Here is a 21,959-nt window from a genome sequence, read left to right as displayed (position 1 = left end):
ATCCCCGTTTACTTTGGCATGTACTTTGCTTGTGACAAGTACGGGCTCACATTATAGCAAGTCCATTGGCACTTGCTAAACTTCCCTGGTGGGAATTATTGTGAATTTGCAGACTGTATTGGGACAAATGATTGTAAGTACTATGGTCCATCCCCATACAAGTTGCAACATTGTTGGGAGTGTTGGGAGGCCATCAGCTGACAGACACGATGTTACATTTAATTAATGCTCACATTTAATTAAAGTATTGATTGAAAGCAAGTATTCCTATGAACATTGTTCAGCTGAACACTGACCTAAGTAATTGGGCTTTAAAGTGAACCTGTTGTATTGATAATGTTTTCTCATCTGCTGGCAGGATGTTATAGATCAGGAGGAGCTGAACAGATTGATAGTCATTTTTGTTGGAAAAGTTACAGTAAAATCTGCATTTTATTCATTGAAATCCCAGGTGTTTGTATGGATATGTGTCCAGTGGGCGGTCCTAATCAGTGATTGACAGTCTTCCCTGTATGACTGTGCAGCAGATGGCTGTCAATCACTGAGTAGGACTGCCCACTGGACTCCATACAAACCATACAGACTACATACAAACTCCAGGGATTTCAATGACTAAAATACAAGTTATACTGAATCTCTTCCAATAGATCTATATATCAGGCTGTTGGTTATTCTACAAAGTCATTAGAATGGCATGAAAACGAGATAAGGCACAATTGTTTCTGCAAGAGAGATGTATTTTATACTTCATTGTTCCATAAGTCAATGGCTTCAATCGTGCAGTATCAATAGCGCACAGTAAAATGCCTCACAGAGCCTTACGCCTTCTTCACTCTTCAGTTTTTGTGATCAGTGTTTCATCAGTATTTGTAAGCCAAAATCAGACGTGGAACCTACAAAGAAAATCTATCATTGATGGATTCACATCTGTACTGTGTTTTTACGAGGAGGATTGTGCTGGGGAAGAAGGCTATGTTCATCAGGCAGGGGGTGGCACAGTTTTTATTGTTAGTGTTTATTAAAGGGAACCTGTTATCAGACTTTTAGATCCCAAACTACCGTCATCTATGTAAAGTCCCTGTAATGTTGATTATGGCCATACCTTTGTTTTAGAAGTCTGTGTCTCCATTTTATAGAAATCCATCAGCAAATCTTATGCTGTACTTACAGCTCTCTGGCCTCTCGCCAGCTTTCCCTGCCCACTGCTGGCCTCCAGTCAATGACTGAAAGGTCAGTCTTCTCTGTGACATGCTCCATCACTAAAGATCTCGCTCAAGTGTCTTCATTCCCGTTCTGCGCATGTGCCGCCCCCAGGGTTGATGGCACTTGTGTGAGATCTCGGCAGGGTAGCAGGTCAAAGAGATGATTGACCTGTCAATCACAGACATGAGGCTGGCGATGGACAGGGAAAGAGGGAGAGGAGCTTGGGAGCTGTAAGTCCAGGGCCAAGCCCACTGCACTTGTAGCTCATTTTCATAAGAAGTTGCCAATGGATTTCTATGAAGTGGAGGCACGGACTTATATTACAAAGGTATGGATGTAATAACATTACCGGGACTTTACATGGATGCCATTAGTTTGGGGTCTAAAAACCTGCTGCCAGCTTCCCTTTAATACTGTACTGTATGACCTCTCAGGTTTGTTGATGTCAGTACTTCCCTGTATTCTCAATGCTGTTGATGATGCAGATAATGTCCAAAGTAAAATATTTAATTCTACCCCAATGACTGCTGTGGATTCTACTGAAATCTGCAACATGATTTGTCTTCCAAATACTGATAAAATACTGCCCAAAAAGCTAATGTGAATAAGGCATTACAGTCGCCATACTGCACTGTGCTGGTGTAATAGTAGTTACATTAAATGGTAAAACAAAGTGTTAATTAAAATACATGAAATCTCGTATGTTCTCCCGTGATAGTGTCATGTGCTGCGGAGTGACTTTACTTCGTTTTTAAAAGCCTTATTAAAAAAAAATACTATTCCGTGAATTTGTGTCGATGCGTTTTGTGGTCATAGGCTAAAACAGAGCGTTGTTTTGCCATGTGACATCTTAGGCTCCATGCGCACTGGTTTAATAGGATGCATTAGAGAAATCTCATTCTTATTCACGGACCTCCGAGATTATTTATTTATTTAATGTGGTCTTTGGCATCAATCTTTAATTTACATTTTCTCCCTACTCCGCTTCGGTTTTTACAGATATTCTTGCTACATCAATTTAGACCAAATGAGAAATAGCTGACATGTTTGCTATTTGATGGAATAATAGAGGCAACAAATCATTAGATTTTTCTGGACAGCTTAGATCTATTGTATTAGTCTTTCCAACAGTGCGTTCACTATTCAGGACGTGGTAGTAGTTTCCATGTCTTTCCATTATTGCATATTAGTTGTGTCCAGAATATTTCTCAGGATCCTATTTATTCATGTTGAATCGCTGAATTTAGGTTGCCACCATAACACCATTTTTGGCTCTATCAAAAACATTCCTGGGCACATTGAGTGAAATTCTCGTTGAGTTTTCAGATATCAGAGAGGGCATAAACAATTATCCTGAAGTGTTAACCTACTATTTCTTAAATTTCTCCAGCCCATTATTACCACTTGAGAAAGGTAATTCATTATGTGCATTAATTTAAAATATTAAAATATTAAATATTAATTTTGCACAAATTCAAAGATTGTTTTTTTTCTTATTTTTAGAGTCAACAGTCTCCTGATCCTTTAAAATGTTGCATATTAGTCTTCAAATAAATTATGGAAAAGTGCCAAAATAGACAAAAGGAACTTCTTTTTGATACATCACAAAATATAAGAAGACAGCGACATTTCGCCCTTGATAAACAAGTCTGTTTATTTGGGTTAAAACGTTGCTCTGCCCCTGTATTTTGTGATGTATCAATAAAGAATAGATTCCCTTTGTCTATTTTGGGATGCTGTTACCGCTTTTTCATTATTTCTTTGATTCTGTCAAGGACTAGGGATCGTCCTCTTTTTGGCGTGCCTGCATACCTTTTCCTCCCATGAATCTGTACCTATTGTAGGTGCTGTCCTAATTTGCCCTTTTTGTGACAATTGTAGTCTTCAATTGCGTAATAAAAATAAAAATAAATATAAATTATAAAAAATGCCATGATAGTAATAGAGCATATTTAAACAAAAAAAAGTGCAATTTTTTAAAAAGTTGCAAATGATGAATTAGGTGAGAAATACATGGAATTGGCTCACCGCACCCACATTGATGAACAAAACAGAAAAGCAGCAAAGAGCCTGGAAAGGGCACGAGATAATCTATTGGGCAAAAAAAAAAACAACAGCAGAAAAAAAGGAAATTACTCCAAAAAAGGTGCAAATTGAATGATGTATCGGCTCCATAACGTATAAATAGAATATTTTCTAAATGTTGTAAATTATGGCTGCAGTGCCAACGCATCTTATGTGAATAAAATAGAAAGAAATGCTACTGAGCTGTAAAGTTAAGCAAACAGTATATCAAAATAATTTAATATACCATGATCATTTGTGAAATTCTGAAAATGCAGGGTGTGTCATTGGATGTTTTTGTGATGATGCGCTGTTCAAGTCACCTGACCGCTGCCGCCCATCACAGCCCTCAGCGATCCTGTTGGTGAATGGTTATGTCATCACATTTAGCCCGGACAACCTATTTAACCACTTCCAGCATAGGACGTGAATTAACATCCTGGGAAGGGATCCATATGCGTGGAGGTGGCACAGGAGCAGAGATTCTTTCAGAGGTGGTAGATGCCAGCGGGGCCACACTTTGAATTTTGGCCAGGGCCACAATTTGTGTAAAACCAGCCCTGCCTATAGATGTTAGCGGATAATAGCTACTAATGTATATAGTGGTACTGTGGAGACATGATATGCTAAAATGTCATTTAAGTAGTGGTCGGAGCACGGCTTTAGATCGGGGGAGTCTGTGCTGCTGCAATAGGAAATTAATTTTCTGTATTTTTAAAAGTTGCTTCCATTTTCTCCTCTTCCATATTTTCTGGTATTTCCCCCCGTGGAATACTAATAGAAGTTTGACTGTCTCGCCCATGTGCTGGATGCTGTTAGTATGAAACTGCCTTTGACTTTCACACCTCTCAAGGGACGAGTAATTGTTGTGTTCAAACAGCCTGTAATTGTGATCCCGCTGGCTTTCTCAGTACGCTTCTGGCTATTAGAGTCATTAAACAACTCAGCACCTGTTAACAGCATTGTAAATATTCAACCCTGCTTGTATGCTGCTTGAGACCAATATCTGGAAGGCTGGCAGAGCCCAGCTTTATAAATTACAGCCCCTGACAAGTCAATTATTGTAAAACTGGGTTTCATTGTGGATTAAATGAAATAACATGCTGATAAAAATGGCAGGCTGACTGTTTACAGCAAGGAAGTAATAATGACCGGATGGTTCAATGCAGTTAGCATGATACGGCTTTGTGCCAATTCTCCAGCCGTAATTAAACACTATTATACTTGCAACTTTATGATGTCGAGTCAATTTTTGTTGTTTTTTTGTTTTGTTTTTATGCATTATGGGAGTCTAATGTATAAAAGTGAATTTACAGTCTCAGAACTTCACTTTACTACCATTGGCTGACTTATTTTTTTTTTTATACTACTAGCTACTACAATCTGGAGGATGTTGGACATGAATCAATGAATAGATTCCTTTCAAACCTCGTGGAGAAATCACTCATTGACCTGGAATATTCATACTGCATGAAGATTGCGGAGGTGAGGCGCACTACACACCCATCAGTACTGTCTACGTGCATTGTTCTTATTGCCTTTATACAAGGATTTTTGAGATGTGCATTTATGAATGACTATTAAGGACAATGCGGTCTCCAAAGTAAAGAAAATCATTAATCGGAATATAATATAAAGAGAATAACAAGTGCATTTACACTGCATAATTATTGAGAACGAACTCTCCTAGGAACGCTTGGTTCATGATAATCAGCCAGTATATATAGGCTGACAATCAAACTAGCAAGATGCACGTTTATCAGATCCAATGATCTTTTGGCTTGGTTAAAAGATCATAATTCTCGGAAGCACATAATCCTATGTAATTAGTACATGTGCTGCCGAGAACGATGACAGCCTTTTCACGCAGATCAATCTATTACTGATCATTCTGTGCACCTCTAGAGTGCGGGCTGGCTGGGTAAAAAGGCTATTAAACAACCGACGATAGGCAAACATTTTGCTGATTGGCAGTCCTTTAATGCCATGGGTCGACTGATGTAAGCTATTGCAACACGTCCAAAGCCCCTCACATGGTACAATCTATAAAACTAATTGTGTTTAAGATGTTTACGGGATTTGAAAACATGGCTGCTTTCTCACACCTATCCATTGATTGTGTCTGGTATTGCAGCTAAATGCCCCTGACCTGCAGTACACCACACAACATGTGATATGAGGTGGCGCTGTTTTTTGAGGCATGCATTTGTCTTGTTAATCCAGCTCAACTTCTATAAGTGTTTTGCTGCAAAATTGGTGGAATGTGTTTATATCTTTGTGGGATAAGTCTTATAGTCTCAACTTTAAATCTGGAATTGTCTGAGTTGTCTAACATTATGATAAATAAAATGTAAAACTGTGGCCTCCCTTCCACCATTACCACTGACTTCTTCGCACACACAATTGTAATCCTGGTTAGGATCTGCTCTCTTCTTGCTTGGGGTATATGTCGGACGTGTACCCTGATGTATACAGCCATACAGTGGTACAATAAAGAAAAGCTTTTCCCATGGCCCACTGTTTAGGAACAAGAGATGGCACTTTATTATGCATGAAATAATATTACAGAAGGTACTACTTTGTCATCTGAAGGGGGGCTTAATGACTATGTGCAGCACATGGCCCAGAAGCTCTTCCGGTGCATTTACCACTTATCGTCATACAGTAAAAAAAAAAAAAGATGTCCAGTGTCAAAAAATCTGTCACCATCCATGGTTCTGTGGTCACTGGACATATTCAATATATATCTGATCTTACTAATTTTGCACTCATCTCAAAATCTGACATTTGAGGGTTTTTATGATTAGAACTTTATAGTTTTTTTTTATTAAATATTTTCATACATTGTGCACTCAACATAGTAATCTGTAAAAACATTAATTAAAAAAAAATGATTCCCCAATTGACTAAAATTGCTTTCTACGGGTGGTGCAAGTCCTCAGGATGAGAGAATAAATGGTACTAAAAAACACAATAGGGGACATTTATGAATAGTGACATGCGGGGGGGCCTGTATAACATGGATCCATTACTGCAAATAGAATTACACCTGTCAAAATCTCACGGTGTATCATAGGTGATGGCGATAAAATTCTCTCTCTCTGTATAACACATTGACATTTATTGTTGTAATGACTGTTGTCATCATCACTGTGTTGCTTTTTACAAGTTAGTTTCTTATTAAAGATCAGAATTTTTTCTTCCCAATAGTATAAATTGCCGTAGCCTTTTTTTATATTAGTATGGAGGCGAGGAAGTCGTAGTTGTTAAGGGCAATGCATTCCATTTATTTCTGGTTTTGAACCTGAATGATTTCTTTTTCTACTCTTTTATTTTTCTTGTATTATTTTTTAAAACATTTTTTTCTACCAAACCATTTGAAGTGGATGTAAGTGCAGTGACAGGCATATGTGGTTATCCGTGCCTAATTAGGAGCATGTGAAGACTGTGCACAGTACTATACAGCAAAAGGATGTTCATAGCACAGAGACATAATGGGGAGCTTGATATGTCTCAGAGGTACAAATTAAAGTTAGGCAATTTCTGCAGCAAAATACAAAGCCAACGAAGGTGTTAAACTGTGATGTAGCACAAGGCGGCTGTGCATGAGAAAGCTGTGCAAAACGTAAAATGATTCTGACTTTATAGAAGGTTTCAAAATTATTAGAAAAGTTATTATGCAGTCATTCATATTGACCATTTAAGCACAATGTCATCTACAACTTGTATTACTTGATCTCCATCTTCTTGCTGATCTGACTGCCCAGACATGGCAACACTTGTATTCCCTAAAGCACTGTTGCCTCCTAGCTTTGTCCACCCCCACCCATGCACATTAGATCAAGGTTGGACAAACTTAGCACTTTGAGTATGATTAACGATTTGTGTGGGAATAACAGATACCCAGAGAAAGGTCAGGCATGTTGGATTTCAGCATGCACCTTCTGTCTCCCCTCAGCATTAGAAGTGAAGGATATGGACTTCTACAAGCATGAACATGTAAGGGGAAGCCCTTACCAGGCTAAGACAAAAATTTGGCAGTGGTTTCCAAATTTCAAGACCAAAATGGACTTTGAGGGCATTTATGCATGAAGGGATGTTGTTTCATTTTTATTATTTGGGGATACATTTTGTCTATGTTCAGTTTTAGGCCTCCTTCACAAGTCTGTATAAGACACATGCAGGAAAAAACGGTACCGGTGTTATCCATGTTTTCCATCATCGCGTCATCAGTGTCTCAGTTTTTACCATCAGTGTGGTTATCATTGTTTTTCCGGTATGGATAAAGAAAGAAGTACATTACAAAGCTTCTCCGATCCTTTGCAGTGTTAATCATGGACAGCACACGGACTGTACACTGATGCCATCCGTGTGCTGTATGGGATTTTCATGGACCCATAGACTTGTATTGGCCCTTGTCATCCGTGCTGCCGGAAACAAAACAGATATGTCTCCATGAGGTTTGCACAGACACACGGTCCGTGTAGAAACACAGATATGTGCATAAGATCATAGGTTATAATGGGTACACGTTGTATCCATGAAAAAAACGGATACCACACATACCGGAAACATGGACGTGTGAAGGAGACTTTAGTAAAATTGCTCTTCAGTTGCATTTTGCATCCTCAGTGGCTAATCACCTATGTTTGTATAAGCAAAATGTAATAATATATTATAAACAAAACCTTGTAAAATATTACAATGTCATTGAGCACCTTTTTTTCTAATATAGTGTAGTAGAAAAAAATTACATTCTATTTTTTCTTGTTGTGCATTCTCTCACTTAATTTTGTTTCCAAACTTCAAAGTAGGTCTGTCCCTAGAGATCAAAATACAAACTGCATAAATTATTAATAGATCTCTTAGACCTAATAAGGATGCTGAATTTACTATGAAAATCCATGTCAGAGTGGCTGTATAATCCTGTATGAAAGTTTATACTCCTTTTCCGCCCACCTAGCCTAATTGACAGCTCCTCAGGGTCCCTCCTCCCTGCTGCTGAGATCTCACACTGCTCAGCACAAGCTGCAGCTGTCAGTTAGGCTAGGTGGCTGGAGACTGAATATACTTGGACTTGAGATTATTTTATTTTTTAGCTGGACTGGATGATAAAATTATAATTTTAGCATCAGGATTATACAGTCAATCTGACATGGTTTTTCAAAGTAAATACTCCAGTCTCAGCAGGCCTATTTAATAACATATGCAGTTTGTATTGTGAAATCTGGTGGCAAATCCACTGTAAGATAAAAAATCCATCATTAAATTTCCAAAGTGTATTCATGATTTTTTTTCTTTCTATTTAAATAAAGGACAATCGTACAATTGAGCCTCAAACCTACGGACAGATTGCTTCATATTATTATTTGAAACACCAAACTGTTCGAATGTTTAGGGACAGACTGAAGCCAGAGTGTTCTGTTGAAGACTTGCTATCCGTTCTCACAGTAAGTACATAAGAGTTCAATTGTTTTGTATGAAATTATAATCCCTCATGATGATGCTTTTTATGCGACTATTTCTCTTCTTATTTGATCTTTAATAGTGCATAGCTCAATATTCTAGCAATATTGTGCAGCTGTTGATCTTTAGAGAAAGTTAACCCCTGTCTTAATCGGGCATGTGTTCCTCGAGGGGCAGGTCTATGGCACAAAGAGCCACTCTAGCAGAGCCAGGGCGTACATGCCGATATGGAAGGCTGCAGTACCAACTGCTGCAGATGGAATATTTGTAAGCCATACCTTCCCCGGGCAATACCAAGAGATCACCAGGGGCATAACTATAGTGGTCATCTCATATGGCTCCTTTGGGCCATATGAGAAGACCAATACCATCAAAGGGGTTTTCCGGACCAGGACTAATTTTCGGCAGGCTCTCTTTGCCTGTTCAAGGGGTCATTGTGTGAGATCTCATGTGTTATGCAAGTATGAAATTCTGCCTATTGATATGAGTACGTTTTACTGATATAGGACCAGTAAATCGCTATGTATGTGGGCACACACTTACATATTCTATCTTCTCTGTGCAGGATTGTGTTGCCTGCTCGCTGTGATCTATTAGAGCTGTGCCTACTAAAATATCATGTATTTTGGCGCTGATGGAAAAGTAGACATAATTGGTAATTAAGTTACTTTTCTAGGTCTCCCCATTAAAGGTGTAAATTGAAGGTTTCTAAAGGCCTGAGATTCATCAAAGAAAAACCACGGGATTTTGAAGATTTTTTCTTTTTTTTGCAAATTAATGAGCTTTCTAATTAAGCCAATTGCTCCACACCTCCATTGTCATCCCATAACATTACATCTGTCCAGTGCTAATGCTTTCTCTTCACTTATGGAGGCATTTAACAGTTTTGGCAACAGGGAATAACACAGCATAGGGTGAATGTGCTAATTACTTAACGTGTCAAGGCGAAATCGGCTAATAATGTAACACACCAGCACTAGAATGATGAAAACACATACCAATACCAGCATAGTCCTGAATATGCATTATACTTCCCATAACATGTATGTATTCATTTATGTACATATATATATATATATAAATACTTTATATATAAAGCACAGTGACGTTATGATGTTTTCATCCACTTTGTAAGCAACCTACTTTGTTATTCTGATGTGATGCTCTTCCATCTGTTGTGTGAGGACGTTTTTAGTGCTAGAAATACATCAGATGGACACACATATCTGTGAAGCTGGGTTCAATTTTAATGTAACACAATACTGCTTTTGAATGAGAAAATACAGCATTGAAATCAATCTACTTCAAAAGTGGAGTACATTTGCTTGTACTCTCCTCAACATTGAAATTGCAACACCAAGAAGGAAAATGTGTAGAATTATGGAAATCACAGGATGGATAGGCATGTTAATGATATACAAATGATAAAAAAATTGAAAACCACATTTTTGAAACATCTTCATTTATTTAGTATCGGGTATGAGTGCCACACGCAGAAGTACATGCATTTACGCGCCTTGTCATGCTATCATTGAGGTTATTAATGGTGGTCTGAGAAATGTTCTGCCACGCTGAATGCACTTGGGCAAGATCCACTGCTGGCAGCTCCCTTTGCAATTGCCCACCAATGACATCCCAAAGTGCTGGAATGAAGTAAGTCCAGAGATACTGCAGGCCATGATAGCACGTTTAGCACACACAAGCTGCTCACAGTAGCATGAGCAATATGTGGCCTGTTGTTGTTGCGTTGAAAACACTTTGCAAAAAGGCCATACCACTGGTTCCATCACCAAATCAATGTAATGCCGAGCTGTTAGATTACCTGGAATGAAGACTAAAGGGGTCCGATTACCATACATGACGCCATCTGACACTATAATCTCAGGATTAGAATCTGCTTGACGTTGCCTCCTGATGGTTTCTTCATAGTGTTGTCACCAGACCAATCTCTAGCTATTATTGCGTCCAATACAAAAGAGGGACTTTTCCCTTAAGAGGATAGACCTCCATTCCAGCCTCCATTGCCGTCTTGCTCTGCACTACAATATCCTTTGAGAGGAGTGGTGTGAGGTCAATAGAACACTTCTAGCTGGATGTCTGGCTAGTAGTCCAGTGTCATACAACTTGTGATGGTTTGTGTAGACACTGTTGGATGCCTTAGGCTGGGTATGTGACATCCAATTTTACTTGCAGTACTGAATGGATCAATCGTGGAACTCATGGTACTGCCATTTCTCCAAAGTACTACTGTGAGCATCCTGCATGGCCTAAATGTGTTCACATGGCTTGCAGGTCAATTAGATATGTTAATGGTATGGAAATGGCGAAATAATGAAAATAACATATTGAAAACATCTCAATATATTCAGTCTCAAATGTGATCTCCATGCTGAATGTCACAACGCCAGGCCATATGTTGTTGGTGCTACTGTGAGCAGCCTGCTTGGACTAAATGTGCTACCATGGCCTGCAGTATCTCCGGACATCTCTCCCTTAGAGCACATCTGGGAATCATTGGTAGGCAATTGCAAAGGAGGCTGCCAGTAAGCGGATCTTGATTATTAGCTTAGCCAGGTGCATTTAGTATGGCAGAACATTCTTCTGACTTTTTGTTAATAACTTAACTTTCTGTTAGCATATACTCCACTTTTGTGGCACAAATTATGAAGAATTTATCTTACCATACCTCTCTCGCTAAGCTACACTCACTTTTCAATAAAGATTGCAGAGCTGGTGGAAAAACACCAAAAGTCGTAAAAGCTTTGTGCAACTATGCATTAGACCGGTTTCACACATCTGCATATCTCTGGTACCGGAAAAAACGATACCAGAGATATCCGTGTCCCGTGTGTCCGAGTGTGTCACACGTGTGGCAATCGTGTGCCGCATCAAGATCACACGTACCGGCGCCTGGGAATCAGCACTACAGTTATTGCTGTTCTTAAATACCGGGTGCTCAACACTGCCCTCATCATGGTTCCCTGCCAGCGCTGTGATCAACATGAGCAGGGACCATGATGAGGGTAGTGGTACTCTGCTCCCGGTGTCCCTACATGTAAAAATAAGAATAAAATTATAACATACATGTACTCATCTCTCCTAGGTGTCCCCTGCTGTAATCCATGCGACCGCTACTGCCGGGGAGAATGAGCCGCTCAGGAGCGTTGTCCTGTAACTCACTGAGCGCAGCTCCGGAGCTGCTCATTCTCCCTGGCTTCAGTGGTCGCATGGATTACAGCAGGGAACACCTAGGAGAGGTGAGTAAATGGTTTTTATTATTTTATTCTTATTTTTACAGATGGGGACACTGCGGGAGCAGACTACTACTGCCCTTATCACCGTCCCTGCTGATGCTGATCACAGCGCCAGCACAAATTATGAAGAATTTATCTTACCATACCTCTCACGCTAAGCTGCACTCACTTTTCAATAAAGATTGCAGAGCTGGTGGAAAAACACCAAAAGTCGTAAAAGCTTTGTGCAACTATGCATTAGGCTGGTTTCACACGTCCGTATATCACCGATACCGGAAATATCCGTGTCCTGTGTGTCCAAGTGTTTCACACGTGTGGCAACCGTGTGCCACCCATGTGCCGCATCAGGATAACACGTACCGGCGCCTGGTAATCAGCGCTACAGTTAGCGATGTTCTTAAGCGCCGGGTGCTGAGCACTGCCCTCATCATGGTTCCCTGCCAGCGCTGTGATCAACACCAGCAGCGACCATGATGAGGGTAGTGGTACTCTGCTCCCGGTGACCCCATCTGTAAAAATAAGAATAAAATAATAAAATCCATGTACTCACCTCTCCTAGGTGTCCCCCGCAGTAATCCATGCGAACACTGCTGCTGAGGAGGAGAGGTGAGTAAATGGATTTTATTATTTTATTCTTACTTTTACAGGTGGGTACACTGCGGGAGCAGACTACTACCCTCATCACTGTCCCTGCTGGTGCTGATCACAGCGCCGGCAGGGAACCATGATGAGGGCAGTAATCAGCACCGACACCTCGGGAACAGCGCTAACTGTAGCGCTGATTACCAGGCGCCAGTACGTGTCACACAGATGACACACGGATGTCATCCGTGTGGTATGTTTTGCGGACCGTGTGTCCGCAAAAAAACGGACTTGTCTCCGTGTGGAGCACATGGACACACGGTCTGTGAAAACACTGAGATGTGCACAGACCCATACATTTGAATGGGTCTGCTTGTGTCGGTGTCTCCGTGTGGAAACTGTCACCACTCGTACCGGAGATACTGACATGTGAAAGAGCCCTTACACAGAAAAAATTGTGAAATTTTGCACCGTTTTACACCAGATTTCCGGTTCATACTGTTTGATGAATCAGCCCCTTTGTTTTACATACAGATACAGTATATTATATTAACCCTTAAAAGGAATGTATCATCAGAAAATAGCCTGTTATTTAAATTAGGTTTCTGTTTTAAATGTGTTGTTTAAAAATTTTTGGCACTGTTTTTATTTGATATCACAATCTGTAGATTTAATTAAAAAAAATAAAAAAGCCCGGAAATTCTGCAGTTTTTACATTGTCCACTGGGGCTATTTTATGCTTAGAATTCCTGTTCTGTACAGAAAAATTTTCAGAGCTCTCATTATCCCAGGCAGAATTAGAATTACTTGTAACACCTCTATATACAGATGATAACACAGGATCTACCATTCACATAAGTGATTTCTCACCTCCCCTCTTCCCCTCCCTTTACAATGAACTTTGCACACGCTCATTAGATGCTTTGATACAAAAGATAGGCCCTGAGTCAGAATATTGCTGCTAATGTACTTGTGAAGAACAGGAGGTTTGAGTCTACAATAGCCTCAGTGGTCATTGTGAAAATTTAAAGATTTCCATTTTTATATATTTTTTTTAAATCATTATATGAAAAAAAAATACCAACAATTTTTAAAAATAATTTAACATAACCTGATTTAAACAATAGGTTGTTTTTTTCTTATAACAACCTTAATCATTTAATGCTGTTATCTAAAAATTATAGATCCTAAATTCCACTGATTTCCAGTTAGCGGAGAGCGATGCAGGTAGCCGTTCCACTAGGAGTAAGGGCAAATCACTTAGTTGGTGAGTCCAACTACCAGCACCCTCACAATACTCAGTGGAAAGACTCTGCAGATTGCCGTTGTTCTTTTCATTCTGTCATCTGCGTTCTGTGTAAGGAACTCCCTGCATAGTGAGTATGTGTTATTAATAGAAAATAAAAGAGAATAACTTGTACTCTTATATACTTTGATATTGATGACTTATCCTTAGGTTATCCCTCACTGATCAGCTATTTTCGGCCACAACGATAGCCGGATGTAACCTGTTGCAAAGCTGAATAGCACTTCTCTGTACAATGTGTAGTGGCTGCTGCCTAGACTGCAGGTGAGCTCCTATTGAAATTAATGTGCAATACCTGGCAACGGCCACTAAACACCTGATGGCGCTGTGCCCCCCCCCCCACTGTTAATATCTGGTTGCTGAGAACCGCTGATTGGTTGTTGGGCTTTTTTTTTTTGTATTAATTTTTTTATTCTGTAATTTTAACATTTTAGCTTAGCGGAGCCTTTTTTCACTGTTGTGCTAATATAACATCTCACTGGCTAGCTAAGCATTCATAAATGTAGAAAAATGAGTTTTTTGGAGCATGGTGATATTTAAGTCGTAAAGGTTTATTTGCAGTTTTACGATGTCTTTGGCAGATTTTTGTTTGTCACTGGCATAAGTCATTGTGATAAAGCAACATTTTATCTGTGGTTTTCCTTAGATCTATGTGTTAATGTACTACGTTATCTTAAAGCACCAAAGAAAGTGCACAATGCCAATACCAGCTGTGGCGCAGATGTAAATATGTTATAATGCTGGCATGTGTCAAGCCTTATCTGTACTAGCCTGTAATATCCACTAGGGGGCAAATTTGATGCCTTGAAGCTTGACTGTTGCCTTTCCAGCTTTCCATCATTCGCTCCCTTGGTCCAACACTCAGTGAACATTCCCATTGTACTCGGAAACTTGTGCGTATTACAAAACGGAAAGTGAAAATTGGTTGCCCTTCTAACGGGAGGACGGTGTAACACTGAATATTTCTGATCCAATTTCTCTTCCAAACAAAGTGAGAGTGGATCTTGACTTAAAGTAAATTAGAGAAATATGAGAGCTATGTCTTTATTGGCTGGATCGATATATAGAAAAATGCATTGTTTGTTCTATATACTGTCTTAGCTGAAGTCTAAGTCTGTAAACTCACCCCAAAAATACATTTTGACCCCAGTATTAATTTAGACCCCAGACCTGACCAAATAATTATTTAGATACTAGACCCCTAAATGAATTCATATCCCTGAGTAAATATAGTGGCTCAGTCTAGATCTTTACATAAATTTAGACCCAGCACAGATAATAATAATAATTTTATTATTTTATTTATATCGTGCCAACATTTTCTGCAGATGAAGAAAAATATTCAGACCAGAACCCTAAACTAATTCAGACCCCCAGAACAAACCCTTAAATTAAAATCAGGGGTCTGGCCTAAGCTAATGAGTTAATTAAGAGCCCAGACAACAAGTTAAAGGGAACCTGTCACCAGATTTTCCCATATAACCAACGGCCACCACCTTTCAACCCTGTGTTACAGCATTCTGGAATGCTGTATTTAAGTCCCCCAAGCCACCCTGCAATACAAAAAAGACCTTTTATTATTCTCACCTACGGGGTGTTCTGGTTCGATAGGCGTCTTTGGTCTTGATTCGGCGCCTCCTCTCTTCTTGCAATGCTATTCTCCTTCTCTGCTTCGTGTGGATGACGTGTCCTACATCATTTACACAGTGTTCCCTCATCACGCTCCTGCGCAGGCGTATGTCTCTCTGCCCTACCGAGGGCTGAGCAAAGTAATGTTTTGTGCATGCACGGGAAAAGGCCAAAGAGTGCCAGCACATGCGCACTGCAGTACATTGTAGGGGATAGAGAAGTGCACCTGCGCAGGAGCGTGATGGAGGACACTGCATGGATGATGTAGGACACATCAGCCACACGAAGCCGAGAAGGAGGACATCGATTGTTAGAAAAGAGGAGGTGTCGTATCAAGACCAGAGACGCCCATCGGACTGGACCACCCTCTAGGTAACTATAATAAAAGGTCTTTTTTTTTTGTTTTGCGACTTGGAGACTTTTATACAGCATTCCAGAATGCTGTAACACAGGGCTTAAAGGAGATGGCCGTAGGTTATATAGGAAAAACCTGGTGACAGAGTCCCCTTAATTCAAGCACCAGACCCAAAAATGTATTAAAGGGTTTGTTCAGGTTTAGGAAGAAAGTATGCAGACACACACTATGTGAATACAGACTGCTGAATTGTGACAGAATGCGATGCTCTCAGTGTGACAATTTCTTGATATTCCCCACGTTAGTTGGCGGTCACGTGTCTGCTTGTATGTGGTTTCCATAGTTTCAGTCATGTGTCGACTAAACTCTCAATGGAAGTGAATTGAATTGAATATTCTCTCAATGGAAGTGAATTGAAAGATGCCAAATGACACTGGTCAGCATGTAAGCGCAAATATGGAAAACGCATACATGTGGTCACATGACTGCTGACTAGCACAGGAATTGTGACATTGTGTACACTGCTTGCTGTCATGATTCAGCAGTCTGCAGTCACATAGAGTGACTGCAGACTTTAGTTCCAACCCTGGACAGCGCCATTAAATCCAGCATTGTAGGTTTTCCACCACTGAAAAATATAAAAAAATAAAACATGCAGCAGCTTCTAAAATCACAGACGGCATACTCACCTTACCGATCCACCACTGCTCCTCTTCCAGTTCAGCCTATCACTGGGCTTCCTCCGCTCTCTTTGACCACTGGAGCCAATCACTGTCCAGAGCAGTCATTGCACCACTGGGTATCACATGGCCGTTTGTATGGAAGAGGAAGCCGTGTTCTCAGCCTAAAACCCAAAGAGTGCTGGAAGAATAGTGGGAGCGGTTGGTAAGAAAGTATGCTTTCTTAGAATAATTTAGAGCCAGAAGTCTAGAAGAACTTATTGTAGAGCCTTAAATTAATTAGATACCAAACCAGAACCCAAAATTTATTCAAACCCCTGATTAGATTTGTAAATAAATTCAAAACCTGACCCCTAAATGCAGACTCAATCCAGGCAACTTCATACACTTACCCTCCTCACTTTTGCGTTTCTCTTAAAGCACCATTCCAGTGGTTTTTTTTCACTGCTGGAGTGGTGCTTTAAACGTAAGTCCCCTGCCCCCGGTCATATACTCACCCTTTTCACTGTTTTTCAACGCCAGTCCGGTCCTGCGGCGCCATCTTGTGAGCGCAGCTTCTGAGTGGCCGCAAGTCAGAAGCTACATCACATGCTTTCAGTGCAAGTCTGTGAGGCCAGAACAAGGCCAGAACGAGGCTCTCATAGACTTACATTGATTAGTGACCTCCAGCTCGCTCCATGAAACACTGGAGCAGCCAACAGGCCACAAACTGCAGGAGATGGATCGGAACGGCGGCGAAAACAGATGACAATGCCGGAAGGTGATTATGAGACAGGGAAAGGGAACTTGGATTTTAAGCACCACTCCAGTGGTGAAATAAAAAAATAATGCTGGAGTGGTGCTTAAAGCTGCAATCACCACCACAGACTGAATCCTAATGGCATGAGCCTTAGGATGTCCTACACTGTGTCGCACAATACGTCCTGATGGCACTAAGACCCAATGCAGTAGCACCCAGATATGGAGAAGCAGTATATCCAGCCGTTATCTATTGGAATAATCCAATAGCTAAACATCTAATTCCAGAGAATCCTGTGTACTTGTACTGTGTAAAGCACCCCCCTAGAATCCACTGCTGTATACAGTTAGGGGCCATTTATATTGCATGATTGTAGTGATAAAGCATCCCTAGGAACACTGGTTTCACGATAATTGTGCAGTATAAACAGGCTGTTGATCACCCAATGAACTATCAAAACGCTCTTTCATTGGGTGAAATTATCATTTTTTGCTGTGTAACAGATCATCTTTTTCGGCCTGTGTAAATAGGACCTGCGCTGCCGAGAACAATGGCAGCCTATGTGTACTTGGCTATCTATTGCAGGTTGTTCAGTGTGCATTTTAAGCCAGAACAAGCGTGTTGCTAATCGGAGGCCATTTAACATTGTTATACGCATCTGTGGAATGCATAAAACGCAGAGAATTTACCTTTTGCTGTGACTAGTGACATATAGCTGAAAATTCAGAAAATGAAATGGGAAGTATGTACAAGCTCTCTGTGTATATTGTAACAATGAAATATGAAAGTACATTTTCTCATGTAATTTTGTAGTTTAGAAAACCTGATAGAAACCCTGCTGCGAAAATAAAAAAAAGTCAGTGTTTTTTTTCTTAGGCCACAGCCCCACTATCAGTATTTGGTCAGTATTTTTTCTCAGGAGTGGGAGCCAAAACCAGGAATGGGTGATAAATGCAGAATTGGTGACTTGTTTCTATTATACCTTTTCTCTGATTGTTCCTCACCTGGTTTTGGCTCCCACTCCTGAGAAAAAATACTGACTGAATACTGACCAAATACTGATAGTGGGGCCTTAGCCAAGCATCACCAGCGTGTCGTGGTTTAGAGTATGCAGGGATTATCACTTTCATGTGTTATTTAAAGCTTAAATATCCCTTGAGCACAGTGACCACCCAAGTATGTTATTTATTTCCATTGCTTATATAGCACCAACATATTTCCCTGCGCTGCACACAGATTGTCATCATTCACACAGTTTAATTTCCCTCCAACACATACATTAGGGTCAGTTTCATAGAGCGTCAAAAAAACGTTATTCTCTTATTACAAAGTAATTGCTTAGTGGCGTCTTCCCCTCATGCTTCAAACATGCCTCAATCACACCCATCCTCAAAAAGCCCGCCCTTGACCCTTCCTCTCTGACTAGCTATCGCCCCATGTCACTTCTCCCCTATGCCTCAAAACTACTGGATCAACACGTCCATTCTGAACTGTCCTCCCACCTCTCCTCCTGCTCCCTCTTCGACCGCCTACAATCTGGTTTCCGACCGCACCATTCTACTGAAACTGCACTGACTAAAGTCACCAACGACCTACTAACTGACAAATCCAAGCGACACTACTCTGTCCTCCTCCTCCTGGATCTGTCATCTCTCATCAACACAGTGGACCATTCCCTCTCACTACAGAGTCTCTCATCTCTCGGAATCACAGATTTGGCCCTATCCTGGATCTCCTCATACCTAACATTCCGGACATTCAGGGTCCCCACTCATACACCACCTCCTCATCTCGCCTCCTATCTGTCGGTGTTCCCCAAGGTTCAGTTCTAGGACCCCTGCTCTTCTCCATCTACACCTTAGGCCTGGGACAGCTCATAGAGCCTCATGGCTTTCAGTATCCCCTCTATGCCAATGACACACAGATCTACCTCTCCGGACCCGATATCTCCTCCATACTAACCAAAATCCCACTATGTCTGTCCGCTATCTCATCCTTCTTCTCTGCTAGATTTCTAAAACTTAACACGTATAGAACAGAATTCATCATCTTTCCACCATCTCACTCAACCCCCCCCAACTGACCTATCTATCAACGTCAATGGCTGTCCATTCTCCCCAGTTCCGCAAGCTCGCTGCCTTGGGGTAACCCTGGCCTCTGACCTCTCCTTCAAACCACATATCCAAGCCCATTCCACTTCCTGCCCACTCCAACTTAAAAATATCTCCTGGATCCGCACATTCCTCAACCATGAATCTGCAAAAACACTAGTGCATGCCCTCATCATCTCCCGCCTTGACTACTGCAACCTCCTGCTCTGTGGCCTCCCTTCCAACACTCTTGCACCCCTCCAATTTATCCTAAACTCCGCTGCCCGACTAATCCACTTGTCCCCCCGCTATTCCCCGGCCTCTCCTCTCTGTCAATCTCTTCACTGGCTCCCCATTACCCAGAGACTCCAGTTCAAAACCCAAACCATGGCATACAAAACCATTGACAACCTGTCTCCTCCATATATCTCTGACCTAGTCTCCCAGTAAATACCCACACGCAACATCCGATCCTCACAAGATCTCCTTTTGTACTCCCCTCTTATCTCCTCTTCCCACAATCGCATACAAGATTTCTCCAGTGCATTTCCCCCTACTCTGGAATGCTCTACCGCAACATATCAGGCTCTCGCCTACCGTGGAAACCTTCAAAAGGAACCTGAAGACCTAACTCTTCCGACAAGCGTACAACATGCAGTAACCACCGCTCCACCATACAGCTGCACGACCAGCTCTACCCTCACCTACTGTATCCTCACCCATCCCTTGCAGATTGTGAGCCCTTGCGGGCAGGGTCCTCGCTCCTCCTCTGCCAGTCGCCGTCACGTTTTGTTCAAGATTATTGTAATTGTTTTCGCTATGTATACCCCTTTCTCACATGTAAAGCCCCATGGAATAAATGGCGCTATAACAATAAATAATAATAATAATGCTGTGACCTGTTGGACCCCCATGATCCTAAGCATAAAAGTGCTATAGCACGGGTTAACGTTGCATCCGCTTCGCTGTTTTTCTGTGTACTTATGATCTCCAAATGATGACATCATGGCCGCTCCCATATACAGTATATTAGAGGTAACCCCTTTAAAAATTGATTCTCCCACCATCCCATTTATGGAATATTCTCAGCATACTGACAGTGACTCCCATAGCACCCATGGCTTCTGCATAACCAAGGGAGAGGTAAAACAGAACACACATGGCTGTGGTGCTCTTCATTCAAGTCTGATCGGAGTTCTCAAAATCTATTTGGTGGGAAATATCTTTCAGTCCCATGTGAAAGCTACAGGTTACATTGAGCCGGAATGTTCTATTGTGATCAAGCTGTTTATATAAAGGGGGAGAGTCTTAAAATGTCTTCAGATTTGCGTCAGATTACTGTAGTACCGCTAAGGGTGCAAGCAACACACAGAAGTGAAGAATACCCCTGCAAACCTCTATTTTGGTTTATATACCTTGATACATGGCACAGGCATATGTGATCTAGTCTATGAAATATTCTTATTAAACATTTTTCTACAAACAGTGCAAGTTGTTATTTCCATGGTGGCAAATGTAATCTAGTGATGATTGTAATATTATTACACTTTTGTCTAGTTTATAGATGGCACAATCACAAGTAATCAGTACCCGATTTTATATATGTGTGTGATCTGTGATTTCATGACCGTAGTCCGTGTTTTATGATGTCATCAGTTATATCATTGTACTGGATACAGCTATGTGAGCCTGTCTTTTGTATCCTGTCATGAAGAGCAGATGGATGCTTGACGGACTGCTAATCCACAGCTGGATTGGTTTCAGCAGCCCCTACATTTCTAGGTTAGAGTGGCTTTCCTGTCGGACTGAGAGGGCGGCTAGAGAGGGATATCATTATTCATTAGGGTCCCAGTGGGAGCGCTGCCAGCAGAGATTAATTTTTTCTGTTATGCTTGTAAAACAAGCTCAGGTGGAGTCTGTAATCCTCGGGGCACGGGTGGCAGATCAAGGAAGATGCTACAAAGCTAGTTAATTTTCTGATTCCAGAGGAAACAGAAGCTCAGTTAGATGTATAAAAAACATGATTGCAAACCTAAGTAGCTAAAATCCAAATGGGATCTTGGAAAACATCTGGCACCAAAATATTGCTGCAAAAAAAAAAAGTCTTTGAAAGTTTACACTTAGGCCAAATGAAGTTGATTCACCCCTCTGACATACATAAATGTTATATATATACACAGTACATATATTTAATAGGAAACATAAATGGAAAGATCTGACGTTATTTCTTATATATATATATTTCTTTTACTCACTTATTTAGTGCCATTAATGTCCACAGCGCTTTACAGTCATCATAATCACTGTCCCCATTGGGGCTCACAATCTAAATTCCCCCTCAGTATGCCTTTAATATTCATACATATGTATTTGGTGAATTGTAGAGCTTAAGTACACAAAATATTAATAGAAGTTGTTTGCGTAGTTTAACTGGTCCAGACCAATGTTTCACCATTGACCTGACGGCCACCTATTCTCTCTACCTATTAAAGTAAAAAGGCCTCGATAACACATTACCAGCTTCTTCCTTAGTCCTTTTCTTATATTCCTAGCTGTTTGGCCAGGTCCTCACACAGCACTGGACTTCTTTG

At 40.8% G+C, this 21,959-nt stretch overlaps 1 protein-coding gene across 2 annotated transcripts in view; it reads left to right on the top strand.

Annotated features, from left to right (window-relative positions):
- Positions 1 to 21,959, top strand: part of ASCC3 (activating signal cointegrator 1 complex subunit 3) — a 702,790-nt gene that overhangs the window by 593,109 nt on the left and 87,722 nt on the right. For both annotated transcript variants that reach the window (XM_073675761.1, XM_073675762.1), the window contains exons 35-36: positions 4,641 to 4,752; positions 8,583 to 8,717. In XM_073675761.1, the coding sequence (XP_073531862.1) occupies positions 4,641 to 4,752; positions 8,583 to 8,717 (247 nt within the window). The remainder of the gene's footprint in view (positions 1 to 4,640; positions 4,753 to 8,582; positions 8,718 to 21,959) is intronic.

The sequence above is a fragment of the Phyllobates terribilis genome, unplaced genomic scaffold (genome assembly GCF_046119375.1).
Source record: "Phyllobates terribilis strain yellow unplaced genomic scaffold, ASM4611937v1 Scaffold_3__8_contigs__length_932513732, whole genome shotgun sequence".
NCBI lineage: Eukaryota > Metazoa > Chordata > Amphibia > Anura > Dendrobatidae > Phyllobates > Phyllobates terribilis.
This window is presented reverse-complemented; position numbering and strand designations above follow the sequence as displayed.